General features: G+C 38.0%; 2 protein-coding genes and 1 pseudogene across 4 annotated transcripts in view; 1 reads left to right on the forward strand and 2 right to left on the reverse strand.

Moving 5' to 3' along the window:
• On the reverse strand, nt 1–16,197 carry LOC136245725 (ran-specific GTPase-activating protein-like). The gene is made up of 5 exons (XM_066037210.1): nt 16,049–16,197; nt 6,176–6,282; nt 5,226–5,383; nt 5,048–5,176; nt 1–423 (listed from the first exon to the last, which is right to left on the reverse strand). Exons 1-5 carry the CDS (start codon nt 16,127–16,129, stop codon nt 170–172), a joined length of 729 nt encoding a protein of 242 aa, XP_065893282.1. The 5' UTR covers nt 16,130–16,197; the 3' UTR covers nt 1–169.
• Nucleotides 16,098–27,265, forward strand: part of LOC136245722 (inactive peptidyl-prolyl cis-trans isomerase FKBP6-like) — a 23,966-nt gene continuing 12,798 nt past the window's right edge. For 2 of the 3 annotated variants that reach the window (XM_066037205.1, XM_066037207.1), the window contains exons 1-10: nt 16,098–16,217; nt 17,624–17,729; nt 18,959–19,044; nt 19,317–19,440; nt 19,899–19,988; nt 20,707–20,838; nt 20,983–21,053; nt 21,107–21,226; nt 21,680–21,877; nt 22,127–22,236. In XM_066037205.1, the coding sequence (XP_065893277.1) occupies nt 16,164–16,217; nt 17,624–17,729; nt 18,959–19,044; nt 19,317–19,440; nt 19,899–19,988; nt 20,707–20,838; nt 20,983–21,053; nt 21,107–21,226; nt 21,680–21,877; nt 22,127–22,236 (1,091 nt within the window). In that variant the 5' untranslated portion in view covers nt 16,098–16,163. Of the gene's footprint in view, nt 16,218–16,624; nt 16,717–17,623; nt 17,730–18,958; nt 19,045–19,316; nt 19,441–19,898; nt 19,989–20,706; nt 20,839–20,982; nt 21,054–21,106; nt 21,227–21,679; nt 21,878–22,126; nt 22,237–27,265 lie in introns of those variants that run through there. The other variant, XM_066037206.1, reaches the window with a different exon arrangement.
• Nucleotides 22,799–26,424, reverse strand: LOC136245873 (uncharacterized; annotated as a pseudogene).

Below are 27,265 nucleotides of genomic sequence, written 5' to 3' on the forward strand. Positions count from 1 at the left end.
TCTACACAAATAGTCGCTAGAGAAATAGTGTACACACACACACTCATGGTGTACAATACATGTGATAACAGTTAAGGTGTATGATGAATTGTGTGATGTCACTAGTATATAAAACAATACACAAATGATCCTAATATTGTGCACGATATCCTAAAGCTAATGTTGTAGATTATTCTGCAACACTTGTCTCTTTCTTGTCACCATCTGAAGGTTTAGTGGCATCATCACTGGAGGATGAGGTAGCTGTCACTGCTGCTTCCTTCGGTTTGTTGTTATCAGTCGTCTTGTTATCCTGTGTACTTGTTGTTGTGTCATCATCTTTGATGGTCATCTTTGTCACTTCATCAGCTAAACTATCATCAGTTTTGCTTCCTACTGATTCTGCCTGAAATTTCTCAAATGCTTCTTTAAATTTCCCTGCGTCTATGAATAATAAAGTCAGTATGTGAATATGATTAAATGATGTTTTATTATGTAACACACACTAAGTCATTTATGTGTATTTTGTAGCCAGTTACTACCCTCATACAAAATCATTGAGTTTAGGTACTTTCCAACATTTCAACCTGGTCTCTGAGTCTTCATTACTTCAGATGTTTGATAGGACAGGTACAAATCATAGACTATAGTATGTTCACATTGAGCTGAATCCTGAAAAACAGCTAAAAATTAAAAGTGAATTTTTTCTCAACAGAGTTAACATTTCAGCCAACCAGATGATTATTGGTAACAGCAAAGGTGTCAACAACAGACACATACGGTTCGGCTCCATTACAAGTTCAGGAAAGGGCTGTAATGGACACTGTAATTATATGGCTTCCCCATAGGAAATGTATTGTGAAAATTTTGATTAGCCGTAAATATTATGCCAAACATTTGAACAAAAAGATTTTCAAATATTTTTAGCGGGTCAAGCAGTACTACAAATGAGCCAAATTTCAAGTTCGTGTGTAATTACATCCATGAATTATTAAATGTTTTTGAGGATTCAGCTCAACGTGAACATGCTATAATACAATTACCACAGAGTCTGGTTGTTAAGCGCATATTACTTGTTAAGCGTACACCTGTTTCTCATATTAATCACGGTTGATGAGCACATGTAGACGAATACGAAGCTCCAACATGAAACAAGAGAAGAAACACTAGAGGTTTGCTAATAGTGTACAGCGCGAAATTTCATGAAGTACAAAGCCAAAATACACGCCTTTACTATACTTACCAAGTGAAGCCGTCTTCTGTAGTATGCTCCACACGAAGGATTCAATGCACAAAAACTGGACTCATAATATGGTACATGTAATGACTGCAATTCACACCACCCCAAGAGAATAAACCACAACAGGTTTATTTATTAGGCACATGTGCTTAACAACTACATGTTAATCACAATATTTTTCGCTAACTTTTATTAGGCGTATGCGACTAACAATCAGACTCTACAGTACTATAACTGTAAGTATACGAAGGATGCATCACCATGCAATAACACATTGAAAAAAAATATTAGATAATGGTATGGGTAATATGCTTTTATCTTGGGAAGATGATTAGGCCTTTAAATCTCATATTTAATCACTGAATTGCTATACTTTCCCAAACACATTATTAGCCTGCAGTGAGTGACCAGTCACCCAGATTTAACCACAACAGCATTAATTTTATAAACAGGCCTAGATTATGTTTAACATTGTACATAGCTACATGGTGGTACAATGAACGGACAAGTCGAGATGTCACTGAAAATTTGATTTAGCACAGATCTGTAAAGTGTTTTATGTGTATTTCATCTTCAAAACTACTGACTGACTTTACCAAATACTAGATAGTAAACTAATGGATATTTTGTAATGTGGCCACATTTGAACCTGTACCTGATCTCCATACTGTTGTAGCACTGTACAGAGGCAGTTTAGCAAGGGGTTGGGGGGGAGGGGAGAGGTACACCAGAGTAGCAAACATACGGAGCAGGGGGTCTGCAGCCCCTTAGAAGCTAAAAGTACTTTACATGTTTCAGGACTGAAAGTTTTAATGCAGTGCAGTTTTATCAAACAACACAGTAGTACTGTTTAAGTAGGGAATTGGATCCCCCAAAAAGTAAAGCATGCTGCCTAAGTGCTGCGTAATACACATAATACACTTTACAGATCTGTGCTAAATCGAATTTTCCGTGACATCTCTAGACTTGTCCGTTCATTGTACCACATGTAGCTATGTACAATGTTAAACATAATCTAGGCCTGTTTATAAAATTAATGTGTTGTGGTTAAATCTGGGTGACTGGTCACTCACTGCAGGCTAATAATGTGTTTGGGAGAGTATAGCAATTCAGTGATTAAATATGAGATTTAAAGACCTAATTATCTTCCCAAGATAAAAGCATATTATCCATACCATTATCTTTTTTTTTTATACTAGGCCCAAGAAATGATGCAATAGTTACAATAACAAGCTAACTATATATCGATACACCGCGATATTTTCCTGTTACTAATACCATGTATTCAAATTTCAACACCGCCAAGCTCTAGTACTAGTACACTAATATGTAAAATATATAAATACACTTTCTTTCTAAGTGGTCTACACTGATCAAGACTTGTAGGGATCAGTGATGGTCACACTAGTTATCAGACAATTGTCATACACCATATATGTACAAATTTTCAAAGTACGTAATTTTCATAAATTTTGACAAATTTCACGGTTTTATTTTCAAGAATTACCTATTTGAAAGCAGAGATAACTCTGATAATTGTCAATTTTAAGGTTACGGAATAGTTTTAAATGCGTGGGTGGAACAAATTACAAAACCTGCTTAACCCAAACAGGGATAAATAATTTCAACAACTGTGTTGTGTTAGCAATACAACTAATTGTGCTTGTTTGTTTTTACTACAGAACAACGACTGTTCTTGGGTGTGTGGTCTACAATAGAGCGATGTTTTATAAAAACGCGCCGCCAAAAACCAGACTAACAGATTACTGAATCCTTATAATTTCAACATAAGTCACTAAGCAACCAAAATATCTAGGTCCTGTGGAAGCGATTTTTAAAGTTACTGGTTGTATAGACGTTTTATTGAACTTTTAGTAGTTTTTTCGAGTGAAACAAGCTCTTTGAAGGCTTGTATCTGAGTCACTGGGGAAGAAACATGCCAAAAACACTTCCACAGGACCTAATAAATTTAATACAGTGGAACCTGTGTTACGGTCACCTGGATTAAGCGGTCACCTCTGCATAACGGCCATGGACAAAAGGTCCCAAATATTTTCCCATACAAATGTATGCATTGTTGTCTGCATTAAGCGGTCACCTGTCTAACGCGTATAACGGCCAACCAAGAATTCGCCTATGAATCACTGTATACATAACTTTCTCCTTCATATAGCGGTCGCTACCTTTTATGGTGGCTTGTTAAGCCAACTGTCTGGCACCATGGCACCGTTTTAATTAATGCACAATTATCACGCTTCTGCCTTTCAATGAATACTATATAATCTATCAGGCTTCATTGCTTAAACGTATTCAATAGCTATAACCAACATTCATAACAAGCTCACTTTGTCCTTTCTGTACTAAAATATTACTGCAATGCGGTTGGCGCGAGCCTCTTAAAATAATCACTCATTTATAACGGCCATAGCCACTAAAATGCTGCTGACCACCTTATACAGGTTTTCTCTATAACAGCCACCTGTATATAAAGGCCAGATATATCTGGTCCCAAGGTGACCATTATAGACAGGTTCCACTGTATACAGAATCACTATGCCCCAGAAATGCCAATAGAGCCTACAGCTTTTGCTGTATTTGGCGGTGGAAAAACATGGTAGTGACAGCTGGAGCTGAGCCTTGAGCTGAGCAATGTATGGGCTGGCTTACCTGTGTTACTACAACAAATTGTAGTGCTCCACCTGCCTCAAACTACACTGTAGCTACATAAAACGTTAAATATGAAGGACTTCACCTTCATTTAAAACTTTCCACCCTACTAGACTGGTTTTATGGGCTTCTCAAAAAGTATTGATAGGCATTCAAAATTTTGAATGATTGCCCGTGACTATACCGTAACCTTAAAGGATGAAAAATTTTTTGGATAGCTAAGCAACCACAAAAATTACGTCCCTCGAAAATTAGTACGTATACAGTAAAATGACTACAAAGGACCAATCTGCAAAATTTCTAGCTGGCTATTTATTTGTGGCTAAAAGTGCCCATGGAATGGAGTAGATGCCAGTTTTCATGTACTCAGCAACTGTATAGGAAGTGCTATATATGGTGACTGTTCTATTAGAGTATTTGTCTTACTGCTTTATTAGAGTATCTCAAATTTTTGCTTGTATCTTTTTATGGTAGGGGGTTAGGAAGAAGAGAAGTGCTCCCTGTGCCCCCCCTCCCCACTAGATCTGCTACTGCTATACCATGTAGCATCTTATTTTTAAAGTAGAAAATTTTGCATAAGTGGTAAAATTTGAATTTTGATTTTGAAGAGTGCGTTATTTGGAAGTCCGGAAATAAAGAGAAATTTGTTGTTTGTGTCACAAATTATGAAGATACATGTACGCTTGCAAAACTAACTTACTGATGAAATAATCCTCACCCCCTGTGCGCTGGAGAAGACTGGCGGAGTCTCAAGTGAAATTGAATTTAATCAGTCACTGGCTTGATTGTAACTGTAGCTGACTAGCGACATCATTTCCCCACAATGACCCGTTCTGGGTCAACTGCTTAACACAGTAACGACACTGTTATCCATCACATGTCTACACCACATAAAAGCTACTTGCATGAATTTATTTTCAAAGACTTTTGACTTTATTCTTTCAAAGCTTCGATTTCTTTAGCTCTTCAACAAAAACATGCTCAATCATTTAACATGGGATTGGATTATATGTTGTTTAAATGATTATCATGTGAAATAGTTAAGCAAACAACAGACTGGGGCTATTAATGTCCTGGAAGCCTGACATAATTAATCCTGGCACTTATTTAGATACAGAATTTACCAAATACGGCAAATAGCAGAACTGCAGAGTCACTTACTCTCAGCATTAGCAAATCTTATTGCTAATTGTTCTGGTTTGGCTTCTTCATCAGCTAAGTCAGCCTGAGTTGTCCACACCCATGCACGATCACTACCAGCACTTGGTAACAACTTCAAATCAGCAGTTACTATAGCAACAGGTAGTCAGAATGGTTCACAGTAAACAACACAACTAACATCGATGATTTGCACAAAGTTTGTGCGTCTTTTCTCTCCTCATGACAATCCGATATGTACCAGTCTTCTTGTGCTTCAGAATCCTCACATCTCCCACTCCACGCTCCTTCCACTCTGGAGGATCTTCCTTAGTGTCAAACCTGAACAGCTTAGCTCTCCTGTGGTAACCAAAGGAAATTGTAACACCAACACAAAGTGATGTTGAAAGAAAGACACAATTGGAGAATTAAATTTTGTCTCTTACAAAATGGTGGGCTTAGTTTAGGGGCTCACAGCTTTTACGTTCATGTTAGCTATTACATAACCACAACTTGAGACATTAAATTGAACTGTTCACAATTGAACTGTTCACTGGGCAGTTGTTATCCCAAACCCTGTGATTTTCAAAGTTGGGTAGTTTGATGAGGAGAATGGAAGGCTAGTACATAAGATAATTACATAATATCACAGAATCTCCTATTAAGAGGTCACCCATGATGTTAATATCTATGGCTTTCCAGGTTAGTTGACTGTGTCTTTTCTCTTTGTACTAGTTCCTCAATGCATTGTGTGATACTTTTCTCTAGTACACTACTTCAGTCTCTCAACATGTATGCGTGCACGCCTACTGCCCTTATAGGACATTTTCACAAGGTATAGCGTAGTTCGACACTCTCCCTACACCATTATAAACTCTTGTTATCAGTCTCTGAACTTGTGCTTTACATAAAGGATTTGAAATTAGACTCCAAATATTGGTATACAACGGTTACTGCAAATCACACCACCCCAAGAGAGTGAATCCATAAGCACTCACGATGAGGTCTTTTATTAGGCACATGTGCAAAAAAATTATAATTTTTTTGAGAAGCTCTATTATGAATGTGCCTAACAACCAGACTTTATGGTACCCAAGTATCAAGGAGTTACAATTATTGTATAGCACAGTCTCCATTATAACTAGTGCTCACATTTTAAACACTTCCGCCTCGTTTTCTTCTAATGTCTTCAACTCCACAGGAGCTAGCTTCACCACCGGCTCAAATGTCAACACCGGACTCTCCACCGGAACATCGTCCTATAAATGAAATGTCACCCAGTGTGTAACACAAGACATCTTAAAATACATTTCAAGAATCAATGTACACAAAACTCAATAGGAAATACTATGGAAACAGGGTAATTCACAATTAGAAATTTCAGGGAATATGTGAATAAAACACCATTGAAGGCAGGGTCATTCTTCAAGGAAAATTTACATTAGTGAGCAATATCTTAGCTATAATACTATGCTTGAGAAGCTTTCTGTAGCTAACAATAAACATGTTAGTAAAATAAAGCACCATTTAATAAGTAAACCTTAGAGCTAAGCTCATTACAAAGAGACAAATAGTATTTACAAAGAAAAACAAAGTTGAGACTGTAGCCCAGTAATTGACAGTAAGGGCATGCATTATGTCTGGCTGGTATGAAAGGTAGCTCACGAGCCCCAAAATGGTGTACAAGAGTCCCAATATTTAAGTATTTCCAAATACTTAAATAGTATTTTAATGAATATTTTTATCTTCTTATTACCAAGATGTTCACTTGTGTTCTCACTTCAATGACAGTACACAACAGGACACCAGAAAAACCTTGACAGAAGCAGCACCAACGTACCTTGTACAACAATCAAGCGGGTTTTTATTGCGAGGACTTTAATCTTATGTTTTGGGTACTTCACAATATTAAAATTCGTGACATATTTTGTTTATCATGAGGTTTTTAGCGCCTGTAAAATTGTTGTGTTGGAACAAACCAGGTGCTTGTTTATGTACATAACAGCTTGCTGGTCATTTATTACAGCTCTATCAATTGCTCGTTCCCCTATACAACATGTCAAACATCGTAGAACACGGCTGCCCTACCCCTTTCCTGGCGAACCTCAGGCGCCTGCATCAATTCATCATGGATACAAGCATAGATACAAAGAAACACAGCTGACTTGACAAAATTTCATCTCTTATGCTAACACTTATTGCAATTTCATAAATTTGGGAGGAATTTAATGTTGCAAATTTGTCACCTCGCGAATTAAGTGTTGCATGATTTAATTTTTGCAAGTAAATTTGTCCACGAGGAGAACCCACTATATGGTATCATACAGTACGATAGTAACTGTATAGTAGGGACCACAAAGGAGTAGGCATGGCCCACGAAATAATATCACCCAAAAACAGCCTCAATTTCCCTGACGATGATGAGGCAGTATTGGTTAGGTAAAACTAAGCCCAAACAAACTTTTGACTTGAAACGCTTTCAACAAGTTGCTACGGAATTTAAAAAATAATTTATTTAACGGAATTTTCTAGCGACTGACTGACTGACTGACTGAGTAACTGACTGATGCCTTCAGAAAGCGTAGCTCGATAACGGCTAAGGCTAGTGGCTTGTGTTTTTTTTTTACTGTTCGACGTCGCTTCGGCCCGAGAGGTGCCTTTTGGCATACTGCAGTACGTACAATGCATTTTTCATGGACTTACCAGTGTCCTCCTTTGTGTCCCATTCATCTTTGCTGACAGCGAAAAGTGTTGATTTGGCGATAGCACGTGATGGCTTTCCTTCGTAACGGAAATCGTCCATATTTGTCATAGTGGCTATTTTGATAGCAGAGGTGCTTTTTGAGCAGTTCTTGATTCATACTGCTGTGTAACGAGTTGAGCATAGCTGACAACGAAGTGTAATGGATACTTCACTTTTCAGATGATAATTGATATAGCCAGAGCGCGCGGCACCATTTCTTTCGGTATGCGTGGATTGCAGAGGTGCTTTTCGAACAGTTCTTGATTCGTAATGGGTTGAACAAAGCTGACAACAAAGCATAATGGATACTTCACTTTTCAGACGACAATTGGGATGCACAGTGCCATTTCAGATGCGGTATATGTGGGTTCACCAGTCATAATAATTATTCACAAAAAAAAGTTTATAAACAAGTACACAGAAAAATTTGGAATTTTCAACTAGAGTAAGGACCATAACACATTGATAAAAAGTACTGAAACAAGTTGGAGTAGTGCATGATATTAAATCACAGTAAAACAATAAGAAGTGTTATATCCCTACTGTGCATTTCCATTATGGTATCATGAACACAGTAGGGATATAACACTTCTTATTGTTTTACTGTGATTTAATATCATGCACTACTCCAACTTGTTTCAGTACTTTTTATCGATGTGCTATGGTCCCTACTCTAGTTGAAAATTCCATTTTTTTCTGTGTACTTGTTTCATATTAGATAAGGTGCCATTAAATTTATTCATATCATGCATGAAGAACCTGACAAAAACAAAACCAATAGCAAATGTATTGATGAAATGCTCAATAGCAAATATATCTCTGTAGGCAAGCAAAGGATGATCATATCCAGAAGCTAGGTGTCCATCCAGATCAATAGGTTACAAAGCATGGAGGTTTGAGGTATACAAACCATAGATGTGCAACATATTATTTCTATTGGTACCATTTATACCAAAATATAGGCACCCTTAGAAGAGTGACTAACACAGTTTACTTTACCACTTTGAGATATAGTCATGCTATGATAGGAACCCCCCCACCAAAAAAATTGAATGCACTTTGTGTGGCTTCTAGGACTGATAGATATGCTGCAAATACTCGAATACTCGTTAAGGATTTTGGTACTCAGATAGTAAAATTGGTACTTGAGCACTCGTTAAGATCACATGACCCAGTTCATATGATCCATTTTCCATCAGGGAGTGGCATAATGAAGGCTATAGAACTTGATCAGCATAATTTTTCGCCAGGAACACTAACATTGATCAGTACTTCAATACAGTGTGTGTGTATCATTGTTGTTCACTATGTTTGACAGAAATTGTTTGAGTTTCGGTTGTGACTGCAGAGGTCCTTCTCCTAGTGTTTTTTTTTTTTTTTTTTTTTTTGTAATGCTGTGTTATGGGCTGAACATTGCTGAAAACAAAGCATATTGGCCACTTTGCTGTTACAGTAATTGATATTTGGGGAACACGTTTGGGTGAAAACAATAAAGCCTGGTGCCATTCTTTCCGTTCAAATGTGGTGTGCGTGTTGACGAACAAGTATAAGGAAAAAGTATATTAGGGATTTAATGTCCACTAGTATATCTTCAAGTGTAGATAAACTCCCTTGTTTCACTACTTTTTATTTCAATGATCCTTAATTGAACTTTAAATTCTTAATTTTTCCTTATACTTTATCCACATCAGAATCATTGCCTTAGGGCATATTTGAAAACTTTTACAGTAGGTTGCAAGTCCATTTCTTTAGGAAGCCACTAGGGTTGAAATGATCATGGATTTTTAGTATTCGAGTACTCTCTAGAGTTAATGATCGAGCTCTCATGAATACACTCACTGATAGTCATACCCATTTGACATGTTTTATACTGACTTTAAGCAATTTACAACTAAGCTACGTATCATGCAATGCTACCACGAATCAACAGCTTGGCAATAATAAATGGGACACAAAGGACAAAGGCCATGAAACATGCATAGTAAATACACAGTATGCCAAAAACACCAATCTGGTTGAAGCGATAGCGATGTCGAACAGTGAAAAAATTAAACCTGTAGCCTTAGCCGTTATTAAGTTACACTTGTCTGAAGGCATCAGCCAGTCAGGCAGTCAGTCAGCAGAAAATTCCACGAAATAAATTTAAAAAATTGTTGGAAAATCCAAACCTTCATGATCCCTAGTATATAGTACTATCGTACTGTCAGTGTTGGGAGTAACACGTTATGTAATTTATAACTTTTGCAGTAACTAAGTAATATAACGAAATAGGCTATAAAAACAGGTAATATAACTCAAGTTACTTTATTTACAAATGTAACCCGTTACCTAAGTAATATATTACATAATATTATTACTACAAGTAACGAAGTTACTGATCTCGTTAGTAATCCACTGAGTAACGCCTATCCACAACGAAGTAATGAAGCCTACTGAATGAAGCTTATTCACCAGCTTCTTACTTATAACCAAGATTTGCACATTGTCCAACAACGCAATCATGTCACGTGATAAGGTGATAGTTTCACACGTGACAGCTTAAGGCTGTGGACACAAAGTAATATAATATGTAATATTATTATAGTTACTTTATTTTATGGGTAATATGTAACTGTAACTAAATAGTTCAGTTGCAAGTAATATATAACTAGTTACTTTTACAAAGTAACTGTCCCTACACTGCGTACTGTATGATAAATACTCTCTATTTATTTGGTTAGTGAGTGCATTTAGACTATGTCTGGGCACTCCGTACTTAACAGAGATGGCAAGCTCTTCACATACCTACAGAGTTCACTATTTAAACAATGAGACCAATAAACTAGCCCTGACCAAGGGAACTACCTTGTCTTAACAGTTTCCTTTGATGTGAGGTTCAGACTTACATATAGTATAGCGGCACAAATAAAAAATTGTGCACTTTTTCATAATGCTATGAAACTTTCCACACAAATAGTACTCCTCAAAACATGTATTTTCAGATATAGTGCCATCGCTGATTTGACCTTTGGTGACCTTTGCTGCCATTTTTGTACAGAAAATTGATCATTTTTGTCTTTAACTCCCTGAGGCAGTAATTAACTTGTTAAAATAAAGCACTCGGCGCTTGGCCTCGTACTTTATTTTTCATATAGCACTCGCGGCTATGCTTTAACATATACATAATTTCCAGTGACTGGATCAATTGTAGAGGCACTTCTCATATTGTTCTTTGTTTGTACAGTGGAACCTCAGTTATCCGGACTCCACCTGTCCGGATTCTCAGTTAACCAAATTACAGAAATGACTGCTCTATTAGAGTAGTGACTGTTCTATTAAATGGTTTAAATTAATGATATTTTTAAAAAAAATTCTTTATGCCTGTGGCTATTATAAGGTTATTTATACACAGTTTCAGAGATACTTTTCAGACTTATGGACCAGTATTGTAACATTGTATGATGGGTAAAACATACTGGAAACTAAGTAGAATGGCCATTCACTTCCTTATAAAAGACCGTTGGGGCACATGTTTAATCACAATTTCTGTAGTGGCTGGATTGAACTTCTTTTACTGTTCTTCATTTGTAACAGGAACTGCTCCATATAATAAGCTCCTGTTTGTAATGCTGTGTAACTGGTGGAACAAGGCTGAAAATTAGTGGAACGGCAACATCACTTTTCAGTAATTGATGTACAGTTGGGACAATCGTTAAATTGCTCAACTGATTTTCATAATATGCTATTCTTTCCTTTGATGTGGTATGTATTTGTTACCCAGTGTAAACAAACAAGTGTAAGGAAAAAATTAGAAATTTTATATTTGCGATAGATAAAAAGCAATAAATAAGGAAGGTCATCTACACTTGTAACTACAAGTAGAGGGAAAAATTAGGAATTCTTCAATTGCAGTGTACCATAAAAAGTAGAAGATTAGCAATATACTGAAACCACACACAGTTGTAGTTGTGCTGAAACCACATGTATGCTACTCTTTATGAGGTTCAGTTATATAACACACATCAGAATACTTACCAAGCGATACACTTGTATCCCGCTGGCTCCTAAAAGTTCGCATCTCAACATCAGTTTCACCATCGCTGCTAGATTCAAATTCACTTTCCCAAGGTTCTCCTAACCCAAGTTTAAATTATTTAGGGTATTTCCAACCTGGAAGAGGCTTCATAGGTTTAAACATCTTGAACTTCAACTGCCCCGCATTAGTACGTATATAGCTACAATATTATCACACCCACAACCGTCGCATAGGTTATAAATACACTTTACAATATTAATAAACCGAGCCCTGTTCTATGTTGGTTAGGAACCACACCCTCGGTTCTTCGTGGTTTAGAAACCTCGCTTCACAACAAGTAATGATGTCACTATCCTCAGGATAACCAGAATTTTTTTTATTTAGGATACTAACCATTTAAGTGCTATGGTGTGGTCAATTGTTGAGAAGATTAAGGGGTTGGTAATGACCTATAGCAAGAGTTTATAATAAGAGGCCTCTTATTATAAACTCTTGCCTATAGGTGACTGCTATAAGTCCGATAACTTATGAAAGAATATTGCCTGAAATTTTGAAAGATGAAGTCAACGATTGAAAATATGCAACAACAGTTTACGGAAATTTAAAATTAATGGTTTTACCAACTTTGAAGATACTGAATTTTACAGAGAAATATGAACTGAAAGGTCTCCTGAGCAATGAAATATGAAAGTCAATAGACGATTTTGGCTCGTATCCTACAACTTGGAGAATATCACCTAAGCTGTATGTAGTGCCTGCATTTCTACAAAAATCTGCCACTGAAGTACTTTTGGTCATTATGAAAATGAGACAGAGACACTGCATGCTAATAGTGAAGAGTTCAAATGCATATCATGACCCTGCATGGCCAGCCCACTTTTCTCTGCCTATCATTTGTTAGGGAGAAACAGTGTCTGGTAGGACTATTCTTACTCATAGTGTGGGAACTTGTAGTGTGTTTACTAGAAATATTTGCATATGCTGTAGTTTGAAGTGTTGAATTCTGTTGTAGCAAGACTCGCTAGCTTACCTACTTATCTACAGATAGCTAGAACCCTATTGGCTAAATGTTATAAGCATTGATCTCCATTGTATGATTGACAGATACAAGCAACAGCTATTTGAAAATGCATCCCATTTCTTCAACTAAAATTAGTGCTAAAAAATAAAATGATAGTCTGATACTCGTGATCAAAAAATCTTAATCGTGATACGATAATTACAGCTAACTTACTAAACACATTGTTTCCAAGTTTATTTAATTGCTTTGTAACTCTTTAGGCTTGCCTTTCTGTGAAATGTTTGCCTGCAAGGCTATAACAAGCTGTGTATTTTTATTGACTGCCCACACAATTAGTCGATTGCTTCACGAAGGGTCTAGAATCCCACAAAAACATTGTTTGAGAAGCTAACTTAGCTGTTTTATAACTACTCAGCTTGCTTTTCCCTAGTTTGTAGAAATATTGGCCACCCACACAAGTAATCTATGATGGTGTTAATCACACTTAGCATGATTATTTGTGCACTGAATACTTGGAACATCATCACTCATCAATCAAAATGTAATTATTGTGATATTATCCTATCGTAAATAATACCTCAATATCTATTGTGATAAGTTATAGTTATATCCCGGTACGAGGGTGATATCATTGTTATTACACAAGTCCGAGGCGGAGCTGAGGACGAGTGTAATAACAATGATATCATCCGAGTATACGGAATATAACTGTTTTATATCCCAGTGCGCGGGAGTGCGCAGAAGTTTACGGAGAGTAAATTAAGTTCCGGTTTGAGTTCCTGTCACTGTGCTCAAGATTTCGTCCGAATTGTGTGGAGATTCTACTTCGTAGCCACAAGAGAGACCTTACATACTGCCTACAAACTGTAGCGAAGGGCGGTGTTATGAAGTAGAGGTTCCAGGTACGATTCGCCTTCGTCAGAAATTGGTATAGTGTTGTCGCGTGGTGTGCAAGAGAAAAATAAAGACCAACAAGTGGCTACCATAGTCCAAGATAGAACGATGAAGCTAGAGGAAGTTAGTTCTTCACCATAGTGACCGTTGGGAGTGATTGCTGGAGCGAAAATCGTCACGTACTATTCTTGACATTTGTTAAACTATCGTATTGGTAACTTGTAGTGTTATTATGTAAAGGATTAACAGTTTTCTTGTAAGATTTAGCTAGTTTTAAGTGCTGTATTGGTGTGTTTTGTATCAATATTTCCTTATTTGGCTCTTTGTTCCATCGGTAAACAATGCCATTCGCGGTTATTATGATGTTACGAAAGAGACTGAGTGGCTCCGCAACAGGGTGATAACTAATATATCGTACAGTAGCAGCGCCGCTCTGTCTAGCTGTATGGTAGTTATAACCCAGCGCGGCGCTTTGATACTCCCACGCACTGGGGTTTAAGGAATTTTATACTATCGCTCAGCACTATTGTATTCATTGTAAACAAAGTAAGGCCATATTTGTGCTCTACTGTATCTTGTGGTTGTTTCTAGTAAATGTAGGGAATTCAACAGCTACCACAAACACCCACTTGTGTGTTCTTTTACAGGCACTAGTAAAAGAGGCTCCACCATTTCAACTTTTAACCTTATCACGTGACCATGTATATAATTTGACATGTAATCACACATGATATGTTGATTGCTCTCATAGCACACAGGATGAAGGAGTTGTGAACAAAGGTACAATTTTTACTTGTACAAGCAACTTTCCCAACTGATGCACTTTCGCCATTAACATATGCATTAAATCACTTACATAAAAGCTCTGGTTTCATTCATCTAGCTCTAAAGGCTATGAGTGCTAGAAAAAAGAAGCTGACACTTTTAAAGTAGCACTTGTACTTCAAAGGGTTAAGCACACAGGGTAAATCTATATACTTGTGATGTCAAAAAAATGTACACACACAAGGTGTCAAGGCAAGTGTTAGAAACTACACTAGACTCCTTTTCTCCTTACCTAATGACACAGAGAAGAAGCAGTTTGGCACAGCCAGTCCTTAACGACCACCTAACATGATAAAATTTCACACTGTACATGTACACTGTGCACGTGCACACTCACTACACACACAATAACACATATGTACCGCACTTCATACATGAAAGTATGGTGGCAACGCCAACCAATCATCCACTTTGAGTACGACTATAGTACAATAACTATAACAACAGATCACTGCATAGTTAACAAGATCTTAATCATCAAGCAGAATTTACTAACTGTATTACTTGATGTCAGTTCTATTAAAGCTTAGGTCCATTAGGGTTGTCGCTCTGCCTTAATACAATCTTTTTCTACAATCTCAGAGAGCTTTAGATTTGAACAGTGAACCAGGTGCTTCTTCCTGGCTGACAGCATTATCTCTGGCAGAGCAGGGATTCCAACTGATGAAACAAGAATTCTGGGATGCCCTGCACCTTATGGAAGTTCCTGAATATCCCCAGTCACTGTACATGCATTTGTGGAATCTATTTCTACGGATCATGCTATTATGACATGTAAGCAAGGAGGCCTCACGGTTGTTCGTCACAATGCTTTAAGGAACATCATTGTTGAGTGGCTTTCAAGGGCATGTTATAATGTAGGTATTGAGCCGCCCTTACAACCACTTACCAGGGAGATTATTGAACCAGACAACCAACCGTCAGGATGAGGCTAGAAGTGCCTGGAGATTGTGGGATAAGCGGCAAGTGCCTTTTGAGCAGGCTTCCTTGTGTTTTTAACCACTGGAGGCATGGGTGGGAGGCAATAGTCATCTTACTGACCATCTGTCTTGCAGTAGCTCTACAAGCTACAACTGAACTCTAGATTGGACTTGTTGCACATTCTCTACTCCACTTTGCGACAATTTGCTTAAGAAGTCGGTCCATCTTGTATTGTTCTAGTGATGAATCTCCAGAGATGGGCCAGTACAGGGGCTTTTAATTCAACTATACGTAGTAATGTTTATATGTAATTCCACATTATTGATGCAGGAAAATATTTCCCATAATTTTTTTTTAAAACATTGTGTATCCACACCGCTTTTTGGTGGGAGGAGGGGGGAAAAGGGCCCCACACAAAAGAGAAAAAAAATCGGAATCATTGCAAGCATTCTGCTTAATCATATAACATCTAAAACACTCGCTATTTAGTCTGTCTCAGACTGTCAGTGTATGGAAGAGAGCGGGTATACTTTTCACGCACCTTGACTCAACAACGTTTTAAATGACAAAGAATACAACAAATATCACGTGCGATAATAAGCAAACCTGTTGATCTGCCTTGTCTTTTGAATCCGTCATTGTCCAACAAGTATCCCACAATCGGTAATCCCTCAACACGTGATGCATATACAACTCCGTACCACAATCATACCCGATCGTGATGGAGCAGGAAACCAGTCATGCAGACAGCTCAGAGCACGTGGAGGAGAATGATGTAAGCTCACACATGGCAGTCTTTTGTCTATAGAGGCAGCATTACAAGTGCCCTTCCTTCCGGGCAGACATGAAATTCATAAGCATAATGTGGAGTCACATTTCTGACCAGTCTTTATAATTCACTTATACTGGTATTTGTGTATCAAAATTCATACTCTGTTGCTAAGGCAATTTGTTGAAGCCCTGATGTGCAAATATTTTGTTGACCAGCAAGCAGTGTTTAGAGCAAGGTTTTACTGGTGTAGTAACACATTAGATAGCCTGTATACACATTGTGCATGCACAGAAACTCCTAAATACATGGAAGGTATAACTTGGACTTGGTTATTAAACAGAAAAGCTAAGTATACATGTTTCTCTAGTTTTAAAGAGAAGCCATGCATACACAAGATAGGCTGGCTTATACCTGTCCACAGTAATTGTAATTACAGTTATTGTCCATTCTCCAAAAGTGGAAGGACAGAGTAGCTTTACTTTTCTGCATGGATGACCCTGAGGTAATATGAAACTTTTATGGTATCTGTTATATGAGGCCTGTTAATGCTTGCCCAACAATGTAATGAATTTGTGTATAAAGTGTTTAATTTGTATGGTTACAGTCAGAATGTAGAGCTTGTAGTTTTGTAATTGTAGTAGTTATAGTGATTTGCGGTCTTTGAAGCTGCAGAACAGACTATAGCAAAATATACTGTTGCTAGTGTAGTGTAGAAATGTCTTTGTAATGTTATCACTTGCTTAAATTACATTGGTGGGCATTAATTGAAGCACCACATTAATGCAAGACCAGTAGTCTGCACATGCATAAATAAATGCTGTAAAAGTATCACCTTCCTGTATGTTTGTTTACGTGCTTGAGGATATATGTATATGCATTTACTTATAAACATAATGTCGAGTTCATTGTACTCTTAATGTGGTAGTATAGTATCTATCACATGGATCCTCAAACACATTTAATAACTCATGGATGCAATTGCACACGATCTTGGAATTTGACTCATTTGTAGCACTGTTTGACCTGCTAAAAATATTTCTAAATCTTCATTCAAATGCCTGGCACAATATTTATGGTCAATCAAATACATTTTCTATCAGGAAACCATAAAAGTGTAGTGTCAAATCCTCCTGAACTTTACTAACCACATGTGTCTGTTGTCAACACCTAGCTAGCTCTGCTAGCTGTCACTTTTTGCTCTGAAATGTTATTTCTTTTGAGAAAAATCCACCTTTTTAGCTGTTTTTCAGGATCCAGCTCACCTTCTACATGCTATAGTTGTGCAAGAATTAATTTACACACGTGTAGGTTTGAAGTATTTCTTTTGCTCTTATGAAGTAGTGCAGTTAGAAGTGAGCATATCATATATATGTGTGTACATCGGTGTTGTATGTTTATGTTGCCCTCAGGCACCAGGCGATGCTCCATTACGCCTAAGGGCAGGACTGGATGTGCAGGATCTTACCAGTGGCAAGGGGGCTGAGCTAGTGTTTGATGATAACCAAGGGCTTACCGGTATGTTGTGTACATGTAAATCAGTAAATTGCATTTACTGTATGTAAAGCAACGGACTTTATATTTATTACAAGTATTATTTTCCAAACCAGAGTCTGATCTTTATAACGGTCAGGTTGACATTAGCAGTTGTCGTATAGCAGGTCCATTGTAGGATCATGGCATTTGCATGCTCCAGCTAGGGGGTCTGGGGAAATCTGCAGTTAACCACAGTAGCATCCAAGAAAGTAACTGACTGGTCTATTTCAGTATCTCAATCTTGACTAAAAGTGGTCTTGAAACCTGATCAACTGGACCAGTGATGCCCCTGGCCTAAAATATATATGCACTCAAATATGCATCCAAATGATATATGCATCAAAATGTTTAGATTATGCGGAATCTATGCAGCACATGAAGTCACTGGAAACATTAGCTCGTTATGTAATTTGGCACATTTTCAAAGTAGTGAATCACGTGTTTCAATTTTCACTTGGCAGTTGCAAAGATTACACAAATGTTTATATGCCTGGCTGTGTGTGTGCTGTGTGTGTGCAGTAATGACTGAAATGTCACCAAATTTAGCCTTTTTAGTAGTTTTTTCAATTTTCAAAAATTTTCCTGGGAGGGTCTTGGGTGTACATGCCCCCTAGACCCCCTAACTTGTCACACACCCTGGTATAGTCCTTCATCACACCACAACAAAAAGATCTACTTAAAGAACCTACCCAGGTAAACGTTTGGCTACAGCCTTGTAGCTGCGCAGTGGAATACGTACAGTAGACTACATCCACGTATCTGGTTTTGTATGACTAACAGTGTAATAGAGCTCAGTGTAACTGCCTACTCTGTGTGTGTGTCTGGGGGGATATATGCTCTCTAAAAGTTCTGAAAAGACAAAAGACCCAACTACATAAATTATTTGTACTCAATGACCTGTGTATCTATTTGTTCTATTAGAGTATATCAGGTATCAGGAGCACCTGAAGGGCTTGTATGCTAACACATCTGGTAGAGTTCTTTGTTACAGTAGGTTCCAGGCCCTACCTCTGGATACACTACTGTGTAAAGCTGAGAGTTTCACCTCCACTACAACATAGTAGTACATAAGTATGTAGTTTATGTATACATTCATACGTATGTGCACCACACATACAAGGGTGGCCAGTGATATAGAGGGACCTGTAAAATGTGGATACCTTGGGATCAACCAATGGCATCTTAGTTGTACTGTATTGCTCTTCTCACAGATGCTCCAGCCAGTCCACCGACCTACGAGTCAGAGAAGATGTTCCAACAGTTGAACTACCAGTGTACCCTGGATAGTGATGACCTGGTGAGTACATCTGTCTGTGTGCATATGTATGACTGCTTGTGCAGCTGGGCATCACCAATACTTGTGTGTGTGTTGTGTGTGTGTGTGCGCGCGCGCGCACATGTGTTTACATGTAGTAGTGCAAATGTATGCACACAGAACCCTTGAGCAACTAGCGTATTCCCTAATGTCACCAATAGTACATGAAGCAGGTTTCCTAAGTGAAGTGTTGCTGAATCATTTTGAATACTACAGAAGAGAAAAGACTTTCATATCTCTATTGTTGTTTACAGACTCCATTTGAGCTAATAGCTGTAGAGATGGAAGACATAACTGCAGCTAAAGATGGTGGGGTCATGAAGAAGGTACTCAAGCAAGGAACAGGGAATGTTGTGCCTGACAAAGCCATCGTAAGAGGTGAACTGAGAACACTTCAAAGATAAGTACACATTCATGGCACATGTACTGTTATCTGCTGTAACACAATGACCTGCATGTGTGAGACTATAACCTAACATCTTGTGTAGTTAAGTTATAGGTAACCTGTCAATGGCAGCCAACTTGAGTGTATGACACAATGATGATGATGTGTATGGGACATGTAGACTTATTTCAAAAATATGCTGTATAATGTACATGGGAAGGTGTAACCTGTTTAATATGTACACTGTGTCCTGATGTTTAGGTGTTCTGATTCTCTCAGATGATTATCTGTGGGGTCTTACCAAATGGGTTATGCATGTATGTAGTAGTAGTACCATTATGTACTTTTCGGTGGCATTAAAAAATACGTATAAATTATTCCCTACTAAATTTACTATTACACACACATTGTGTATATGTCACATGATATCACATTTGATCACATGATCCAGTCCACTACAATGGCTACTTGGAGTACAGTGAGGAGCCATATGATTCTAGTAGGTTGAGGAACAGGCAAGAACAGTTCACCCTTGGCAAAGGTGATATGCATAGTGTGTGTGTGTGTGTGTGTGTGTGCGTGCGTGTGTGTGTGTGCATGCGTGTGTGTGTACTTGTAGCTGCACATATACGATATTATTTTTACACAATGTATGTTACAATGTTAGATTATATTTTGTGGGCAAGTTCGTGCACGACTAGCTAAATGCCTCTGCCAACAATTGTCAACTATATAGCGCTTTAGTTTCGTTTATGGTGTGAGTCATTCTTTAAACCCTCAGTTATCCAAATCTCTGGGGACTAGACCGTTTCATATTGTTTTGCTATACAAAAATTGGTAACCTGGAATTGAATTGTGCCAATGAACTAATCATCGTCAATTATTTATGACCAATTATAATTAGCTGGTGAATAGAGGGACACAGCTTTAAAAATGATGTATTTAACACGATAACAAGTTGAGAAATTTTTGACTACTCTAATAGAATGCTCACCTCTCCCTGTGTTCAGGTTCCACTGTACATACACACATTTTGTAAACCTTTTCTTTTGTGGAATTTTTAATGCATATTACTTTCTAGTAAAAATTTCTAGATGACATTTCAATAAAAAGATAAGCCTGTATTGTGCAATCATGTAGTATTTGGGTGCATCTCACAACAGCAACAATAATAACAATTGTTAATTTTATCACACACTTCCTACCTACCTACAGTACACAACAGAACAAGATGTCATTACAATTCTCTGTCCAATCAGGTCAGGTGATCCCCGGATGGGACATCGGTATATCAACTATGCGAAGAAATGAGTTAGCAAGGTTCCTTGTGAAGTCATCGTATGCATATGGAGACCTCGGCTGTCCTCCAAGAATCCCTCCCAAGGCTACAAGTAATCTGCTCTGTGTAACACAGTACTTGTGTACATACTAGATAGTGTAATGATATGTGTACAGGTACATGCTCCACCACATGTTGTGTTTACATGTACATAATACATACATGATTTGTGCATGTTGTTCTTTATCCCCTGCAGTCATGTTTGAGATAGAGTTGATCAGTTTTGTTGACCACAATGCCGCTGACTCATATGCAGCATTTACTCCAGTAAGTGCTCAGCCTCTTGTGATGAGGACAGTGACTGGTATCCATGGTAACAGGAAGAAAGAGAGAATGCATCAGTTAGTCAGCTGGTAGAGGTGGCCAGAGCAGAGAGGGAGCTTGGGAATGATTTCTTCCATCAGAACATGTTTGGAAAAGCAATGAGAAAATATGAAAAGGTGCTTAGCATGTGCCAGCATGTATTTGTAATGTACAATTTGAATTATGCATGTAATTATATTTTGACTATTTGTACATGCGAATACTGTATGTACATGTAGTCTGAATATGTTATATAAAACTACTCATCTGTAGGAATGTTTCTACATATTACAAGCATACAATATGCTACACTTGCTGCTATAGTGTATAGTACCATGCATACGATTGTTGTGCTCTATTATGTGTGTGTAAGTGGGACGACTTCCTGGCTTCAGGGGTCTAAATGTGTGTGCCCTGATTATCAAGGTTTAATTGTTACTACAAGGTGTCTTTATTTAAGGGTCTAAATCTATACAAACTGGACCATGGGCAAGTGTCCTGATTATCAAGGTGGCCACATTCCAGGGTATCATTTTTGATGTGGCCCACTGTATACCAACAATGTTTAAAATGTGTCTATTCATCTTTAGGCTGTATCACTGATAGAGAATGTTCGTCTTCAAAATGAAGAAGAGGAGATTGTGTGGAGGGATAATCTGATGAAGCTCTACCTCAACTTGTCACTCTGCTGTCTAAAACAGGCCAAGTCAAGTAGGGCCATCACTTATGGTCGGAAAGTGCTCGACCTTGAGCCAAACAGTGCCAAGGCTAACTACAGGCTTGGCCAGGTACACACTACTGTGATACACTCAGTGCTAAAATCCTGTGTAACTAGAATTTAAATGGACTAGATTTATCCAAAGCAATGCTTTATAGATATTTATTTTATGGTTTTAGCTCTCAACCATACAGTAGTAGTCAACTGAACATGTATATTGTGTGTGTATGTACAGTGTACACAAGTGCAGTATAACTGAAAAGTTTTAGCTTTGTTGCAAGTATTAACTCTTCTTCACAGTGGCACTTGTTCCCCGTAGGCATACATGCAGCTAGCAGAGTTCACCAGGTCTAAAGAATACCTCATGAGAGCAGGAAAACTGGCTCCTAACAATGCAGAAATTAGACAAGAGCTACAGAAACTTGATCGGTAGGTCAAACAGATGGTAAGAGAGTGTCTGCATTGTAGTGTACTAGTCTGACATGACCAGCTTTATATACATGGTCCTTATCAATTAAAAATTACAAATGCCTATTGTGATATAGTATGCATACGTAGTTGAAATATTAAAATGCCACATTATATTGTTTCTTTGTGTTAACAAGCCAAATGATCTTAACCAACTGCAGATGGTTAATTCTATCTTGGTCTGCAGCCTCTGTGATAGCGTTTATTGACTTTGAGACTATATGCACAGAATGAGATAGTGGTGCATTTTAGAGTGTATAGATAAGTGCCCCCTCCATATATTTTTATGAACTCAGGGTACCAGAACAAGGCTGTCGGCTAACAAAGTAGTTTGGTCATAACAGTTGCTTGTATTCTGTAATTGATGAGTGCCTTGTTAAGAGAAGTGTCTTGCCATGTCAGAGTAATGTTATATACACAGTAATGTTTGTGAGTGTGCAATACTAAAAGGAGTCCACACATGTACGCTGTTTGCGATTAACTGAAACTTTGTGCAGTATTATATTAAGATATCATAAAGACTATATGATGCATATAGACTGTCAATAATATTAAAATAGTTAATAAGGTGTTTGTACTGCAGTCTATACTTTAGGATCACTCTTGTGGTGAGGTCCACTTGTTAGTGGTACCACACTCCTCGTTGTTAGCATCACAAACCGGTGGTGATCACTCGGTGCCTCTCTCCCAATCCTCATAGAAGACTTTGTAGAAGGTATCCACTACTGACTGAGATTTCATTGCCACCAACATATTTCTGTTGATGTTCTGCCAATTTGGATCACCGTATGGCGGGAAAGTATCTCCATGTGGGTAGCACAATGGGGCCCAGTTACCTGTGAGTAGAACATAGGTGTGTATATTGTATGTACCATACATGAATGCACCACCACATACACACATGCTTTCATGTACACACGCGCGCACACGCACACGCGCACACACACACATTCAAAGTAAAGCAAAGCCTACCAAGCTGGCATGGTCATACCTACTCAGTGGGACACCTGTGCACTACTCAAGTGCTAAGAGTCAGTGCAAGCAAACCCTCTTGTGGCAGGTATTAACTTGCAGGAGGTTGCACCATGTTTCACTGGTGAAGGACACACACACAACACACACACACACACACGCACACACTATACATATATATATATATATACACACACACACACACACATGCATGTATGCACGCGTGCACGCACACATACATACCAGTACTAAGGTGAACAGTGGCGTTATCGATGATCCAGAACTTCTGATGGGAGTACCTATAATATGATGGGGCATGTTTCACATGTCCAGCCATGCCAGCCTCATACAACTGCTTGTAGCATGCCTAACAATAGTAGTACCATGGTAACAATGATGTAATACTACATCACACACCTCAGCATCCTCTTGTTCTTCCTTGCCAGTGATACTTGGTGATACCAACACCCTTACCTTGATACCTTTCTTAAACATCTTCTCAATCTAATCACGTACACAATGAACTATCGGTCACCTGTAGTGTAAACACACACACCTTTGTAGCTACAGATGTGCTGGTAAAGCATGTGGCTGGATAGATGATGATAACCACCTTTTGTGGGATATGTGACAACCTTGAGTAGCAGTATTTGATTTTGGGTGGTATCTGAGTTGACAGGAATTTGTAGCCCAAGTGTTGATGACATTGTGTGGCATGTCTAGCTGTGTTCATTCTACAGCACTGTGGCCATTAAGGAGCCGCTATATGGCTCATCTAATCTCTACCTTCAACTACCAGCTTTTTCCATTGTAAAAATGTCCACCCTGCCACCAGTGGAGGGACTACTGCTACAATTTCAAAATCTTCCTTAAAATTGTGGGAATATTAAGAATCTGCTGGAATCGACAAGTGTCAGGTATCTTTATGTGCAAAACTGTCAGTTTTGACTTAAATTGTATGACAACGTACAATTTAAAATTGTCTCCCCAACTCGAGCCACATACACATATGCATTTATTATTTATTATGGTAGAGCTCAATTGGTCATTTTGAAATGTTATTGTTATGCTTATATGTGGCTCATGAGTGAATACTTGTCTCTGTCTCTCACCTTGTTACATTAGTTAGACTATGTGTGTAGGACTATCATTTTATTTCATTACCTCATAAATTGACACATCAAGGGAAACCTTAGTGTTCTCTAATGTGTCCATTATTTCATCTCTAGTGAAGTCTGGACTAGTGTATATCTTCTTCACATTAACATCCTCCATTGTTGTCACCTCAGATACATATGCCTCAGGGATCACTCTAGGATCTGGCATCTCCACTGGGTATGGTGAAGGATCTGTTATCTTCTTCATTTCTTCTTCAGAATAAGTGTTGGTTTCATTGAATGGTGTTCCTTTGCTCCAGTCACTATCAAACACATCATTATGAAAGTCAGCAGAATCATCACATCCTCCCTCCAAAACAACTCCAGCCTCTCGATTCTTCATGAAAGATGTGTACGAAAAGTTTACAGAAGATATGGAGGTTTTCTTCCCCATGTCAATTATCATGAACTTAGCATGGAGAAGGTAACGGTGGTAAATGCTCGTACTTCAATCCCGTTTAGAATTAGCCAATCCAGTGGGGCAACATGTGGTTTTGTGGAAGTTATTGGTTAAGATGCGAATTGTGACGTTGCGTTGGTTCTTGGCGTTCAGGAGTGCAGGGAATACTGGAACTTCTCCCCTCGTTGCCTTTCAATGGTACATCCTTGACAACCATCACATGGAGTACACCAGCTCCAACTTGAGAATCCTGAAATCACATCATACATGTGTCAAACGCATAAAATTTTAGTAGGAGAATTTTTGGCAATTCAACTATGTAACATTGTGTATGATTCACTATGAGTATATTTTCAATTTTACTTTTTGCAATTTCATCATTTGGAGTATTTATCATTACAAAACAAACCTACTGAAGCTTTACATGTGAGTCAGCATGTATGCATATGTAACACAGTTTGTAGGACACTCCTCCATCATTATCCTGACAGAAAACAATGGGACTCACACAATTATTCTTTGTGGATATTGTGTGTGTGATCAACATAAAGTAGGATGAGTACTGTGGCTAACCACTTCATAACTTATAGTGAGCTGCCAACCAACCAGACTTGTTTATTCTACAACATTTTTCTCTGCAACATTTTTAAAGACTGTTCAGTATAAAAATACTGCTTTCAGCAAGTTACAGATAGGAGGCTATGGCATAGACCACTCAATTCTTCATGCATCCAGCAATTCAGGTATTCATCAAGGGCTTGGTATATCTTGCTATCACGGTGCATGAAGTCTGCTGGTTTGTCGAGCTGCTGGTGTATCTTTCAGTGTTAGTGAAGTAGTGTAGTGTATTTGTAGCTTAAGTAATTTAGAATTAATTTTAGTTGTAGTCTAGCAGCTGGTTAACATTATCTGAGTCTTGTACACTGTTAACACTAACTTGCAGCGATCACTTCAGTTTGCACAAAATTTCTGAACTTCAGTAGCTAGGTGACAGAATAAACTAGTGTGCTCATTGTGCAGCATGAGTGGCCCTACTATGGTCAGCCTTTATCTGAAGACGGTGACTCGACTCACACGCACAATACTTTGTGTAATTTGTGGTGGTTATACTATGTGTGGCCAACCTAAAGTAGGAGTGCTGTCACTACTGTGACAAGTTCACCACTTCATAAGGTGTAGTCAATAAACCATACCTGTTTGTTGTGCAAATGTTAAAATGGATTTCTTTTTTATAACACAACAACTCTCCGAGCTGCTTGTATTAGAGTAAATAAAAAAACAAAACTTCTAAAATTGTGTATATACCCATGGCTATAAAGCGATTGAACAGGGAGCTATTGTAGTTATAAGTTTACCTGGGATGAAGATATCGATGGTCTCTGTGGCAGAGTCAATCAGGGAGACATATATATCAATGGAGTGGTCTGGTGAGAAAAATGATGTCACAGTCATTCTTTTGTCACAGCCAGTGCCCTCATGTTCTGACGTGTAGGTCTCTGTCTGATGGTCGTAGTGTGACTTGTGCCCTAGTGCTGTTGACACAGTCAATACTAGCAGAGCTGTTAGATGAAGTATTCTCATATTGTATCTGAGAGCAACTGATGTGTTTGCAATAGACATGGCTATTTTGTAGTATAGGTCATATCCCAATTTGGAATGAATTAAGGAAGTTGTGGTTTGTTAAATAAACTACAGCAACTTGTTATTTGACATCCTATAATACCTCATTTGAGCTGTATTGGTAGCATCTGTTTACAGTGAGGTGATTGGCTGCATTGGTTACACCACGTGGCTGCATACAATTCACCAAGCAGTTTACCTACAAACTTTTTGCTCAGATATAACTTCAAATGGCAGTGCACACACATACACACACATATACATTTTATACACTAGATTTTCTATGTACCAGAGAATTTGAGGGCACACTACATATTATAGTAGTCTAGATAGAATAAGTATGTCAGTCACAGTGTCCTGTATACAACCATGATGGTAACACTATAGTTGTGATTACCCTGCTTCGGGTTCTCAATGTTCTTAGCACAATGGAACTATTTGGTCATCATCAATGGGCACAGTAAAGTGAAGAACATCATCAAGATTACACAAAGGATTTAGTACAGTACATATTAGTTTTGAGAGCAGAATGTTTAAACCATAATTGGTATGATATCAGCAAAATAACCGATTTTATATGTCTAACTTCCTTTCCACTAGCAACTACATTCTTAGACTCTTACATACTGTTTGTAATATCCACTCCTATGATAGCTACTTCATGTAATGGTTACATTGAACTGTTAGACCTTGCTACCCAACAGTGCTCTACAATAAAAATTACTTGAACATTTCCTAACGAATGTATTATTAGAATATTTGTCTTGGTTGGTGGAAACTCAAAATGTTAAACAAGCAAAACATTAAAATGCCTTTACATAGCAATATGGTTGTGTCTGTT

This window comes from Dysidea avara, chromosome 15 (assembly GCF_963678975.1).
Source record: "Dysidea avara chromosome 15, odDysAvar1.4, whole genome shotgun sequence".
In the NCBI taxonomy this organism is placed as follows: Eukaryota; Metazoa; Porifera; class Demospongiae; order Dictyoceratida; family Dysideidae; genus Dysidea; species Dysidea avara.

Coding starts and splice junctions, on each gene's coding strand:
- LOC136245725 (XM_066037210.1), bottom strand. CDS start 16,129: ATGCATCACGTGTTGAGGGATTACCGATTGTGGGATACTTGTTGGACA. Junction 5,384..6,175: donor GAGGCGGAAGTGTTTAAAAT/GTGAGCACTAGT, acceptor TGGTTACCACAG/GAGAGCTAAGCTGTTCAGGT. Junction 5,177..5,225: donor ACTTTGTGCAAATCATCGAT/GTTAGTTGTGTT, acceptor CTGTTGCTATAG/TAACTGCTGATTTGAAGTTG.